The 3,225-nt window shown below is 37.0% G+C and overlaps 1 protein-coding gene across 1 annotated transcript; it reads right to left on the bottom strand.

Moving 5' to 3' along the window:
- Positions 1 to 237: 237 nt before the first annotated feature.
- LOC131303150 (histone H2B-like) lies at positions 238 to 646 on the bottom strand. Its single transcript, XM_058329942.1, has one exon. It carries the CDS (start codon positions 619 to 621, stop codon positions 238 to 240), a length of 384 nt encoding a protein of 127 aa, XP_058185925.1. The 5' UTR covers positions 622 to 646.
- Between the last annotated feature and the right edge of the window lie 2,579 nt (positions 647 to 3,225).

The following is a 3,225-nucleotide window of genomic DNA, read 5'->3' as shown; positions in this document are numbered from 1 at the left end:
TGAAAGTAAGCATTGTTAGGAGGTGTTCCAGTTTTAGAAAAAGTGCCTTTTTTTTGGTCAAAAAGAAGGCTGGTTCCAGATCTGGAGTGTTTCCTTTTTTTTAAAAATATTCGGCCAAAACGACGACGTTTTGGTCGAAGGCCCCCACAGTTTTCGAGTGAAATGACAATACTGTCCTTGTCCCCTTTTTCTCTCCTATGGCTTCAGTATAGGGCCACCACAGTAGCAAATCAGCCGCTACTGCAGCCCTCCCTCGTCTCCCTGGATCTCCCTGGACGTAATCGTCGGCTTCTTGTTGTACCTCGCCAGCCTCGACGCCTCCTGGGCGAGCTTCTCGAAGATATCGTTAATGAAGCTGTTCATGATCCCCATGGCCTTGCTCGAGATCCCGATGTCGGGGTGCACCTGCTTCAGCACCTTGAAGATGTAGATCTTGTACGTCTCCACCCTCTTGTTCAACTTCTTCTTCTTCTTGTCTCCGGCTGCCGCGGCGGAGGCGTCCTTGGGGAGCTTCTTCCCGGCCTTGGGCTTCTTCTCCGCCGGGGCCTTCTCGGCCGCCGAGGTCTTCTTTTCCTCCGTTGGCTTCTTCTCCGCTGGCTTGTTCTCTGCCTTGGGCGCCATCAGAATTTTCTAGAGAGAGAGAGAGAGGGAGTCTGCTCTGGTTGTGCGTGGAAGAAGGGGAGGGGAGAAAGACCAGGTGTTTGGGAAAATTGAATAAGTTCAAAGGGCAATATGGTCATTACGTCAATAATAAGTTTAACAAAGAAGAAGTTTTTAAGGGAAAGTGGAACAGACTTTCATTTCTTGCACTGTTCATGACCCCAAAAAGAATTTTTCAAAACAGAAGGGAATCTGGAACGGCCCCTTAGTTGATTTTAATAGTGATTGAACTTCTATAAAATGCATTGAATATATGCTGTCTATCATTTGGCTACCATTCCACTTGCTATTCCCTGGCTAGTTAGACGAAAACTGGTACACCTCTCACGAAAAACTAGCTATTACCCCTCCATCTTAAAATATATGGTGTTACTGTCATAATTCTATTTTTTTTTTTGGTCATCAATGTAATCACACTTGCAAATTAAATTAAATGAGCCATATAATCAAAATGAAACTCATTAGAGGACAGTAGCATATATCCGTGGCCACTCTACAGTTCTGAAATACTTCTGCTGCTTCTTTTTTATGGTTGAAGATCTAAAAACTGGTAATGAAAATATCTATCGAGTGGTGCCAGTACCACACCCAAACACATATCCACCACTCACATGAGTGGTGGATCCACACATACTACACATTCTAGTGTGTGTATAGGTTCCATCACTCATGCGAGTATGGGTGTGTCACTAAAATTATTGATATCTATTTTGAACTTTTTTAATTTTAGTTAAAATTTCGACGAAGACTCCAAGTAAATTACGGAGTACTACTTTAAATTAAAATTCTGATTTTGTGGAAGGAGACAAGTTGAAAGAAAAGGTCCACAAACCTTAAAGAAAAAGGACTTTTCGGGTTTCGTTCTTTTTTGGTATACGGTGTTTTTGGCAACAAGTGCTTCTGAAATCAGTGGCAGAGTTGCACATGGCCCTCGCATCATCAACCTCTTCGATCTGATATGAGAGAGAGAGAGAGAGAGAGAGAGAGAGATCTTCGGGTTTTCTCTGTGTTTTCCTCGTGGGCCGGTGTACGTACTATTCAGCATACCCTTCAGTGCATTGAAACTTGACTTTGTCAGCAAGATTTAAATAGCCTACGAATAGGCCGACTAGTACTAATTACTACCCATAGTATTGCAGAAAAATTACCATATTGTAATTTTTTTTGGCAGCAGATTTTGCCACTTTCTTTGTTAACGTTACTCCCTGCAAGTGTATTTTGCAAGGGAGTGGCGTTAACAAAAAAAAAAGGAATGACAAAATCATTTCTTCTTTTTTTTTGGTGCAACGGAAATTCATTAATCTTCTTCGTTCTTTTGAACTTAACTTAAATATGAGAATTTTGTCTTTATTTGAATTTTTTTGTGTTTATTAATTTTGCGCAAATTTTTTGTAAGTTATTGATTCGTCTCGACAAGAAGAATTGGAAAAGTAATTTTTTTTACTTTTACCCAAGTATTTTGAGAAATAACCACATTTTTGCGCTAAACAGTGGTTATTTCCCAAAATATTTGGGTAAAAGTGTCAAAAGTTTATTTTTTCGATTTTTCTTGTCGAGACGAATCAATAACCCACAAAAATTTGACGCAAAACAAACAAATGCGAAAAATTCAAATAAGAACAAAACTTTCAGATTTAAGTTAAGTTTAAGAGAATGGGGCTAAAACAACAATAAGGTTGTGTTTCATTAACTAAAAATAAGTGTTGTTTAATTTATTTCTAATTTATTTTTTAAAAAATAAGTAGCTTATTTCATATTTTCAAATTCAAAAATAATGTAAATGAAAAATATTTTTTAAATATTTTTTGCACCGTATAAAAGATCTTAATGAGATCTATCAAACAAGATCCATATTGGTAGAAAAATTATTTGCGTAAACATATTATTTTTGAGCTTGAAATTGCATTCTTAAAAAATAAATACTTAAATCGAGTTGCAGAACGGAGCCTCAAGCATTTTGAAAACTACACTTTAGAGGTACAATTTGAGAATCAGCCTTAGCTAGGAGGAGCTGTCATTCACATTTTGCCAAAATTCATAATCTATTTTGAGCATTGTTCTCCCAAACACTAGACATTGTTGCAAAATCTATTCTGCACTATCTTCCAAATACTCTACCAAATTCATAATCCATTCAGGTCACAATCCAAAATAAATACTAACTCATAATTCAAACCGCAAAATACAAAAATAATTAGACTTCCAAATTGACCCTTAATAGTGATGATAGTGATAGGGTAAACAAACCTATTACCGCAACCTGTTTACTATTCAATGTCACCGATATCATTCATGCATACGACTCCTCACATTTATCGAATTACGTATTTTTCAACCGTTGGGACCAAAGATTGAGCTAGAATTAATGCTAGATAATTGTGTCAACTATCTTGAGCCGTGCATATATAGTTTCGTGAAAAAAGAATTATTGTTTCGTAACGACAAAAGACAAGAATCGAAAGGTTTTAGAAGGTCGCGTTAAGAAAAAGGTTCTTGGAGCAATTTTAGTATTTATGGGGTTGAATTTTTATGGTAATAGTCAAAATTATACCTATTCCAAGGATT

The sequence above is a fragment of the Rhododendron vialii genome, chromosome 10a (assembly GCF_030253575.1).
Source record: "Rhododendron vialii isolate Sample 1 chromosome 10a, ASM3025357v1".
NCBI lineage: Eukaryota > Viridiplantae > Streptophyta > Magnoliopsida > Ericales > Ericaceae > Rhododendron > Rhododendron vialii.
The sequence above is the reverse complement of the archived record's forward strand: the minus strand, read 5'-3'. Positions and strand labels throughout refer to the sequence as shown.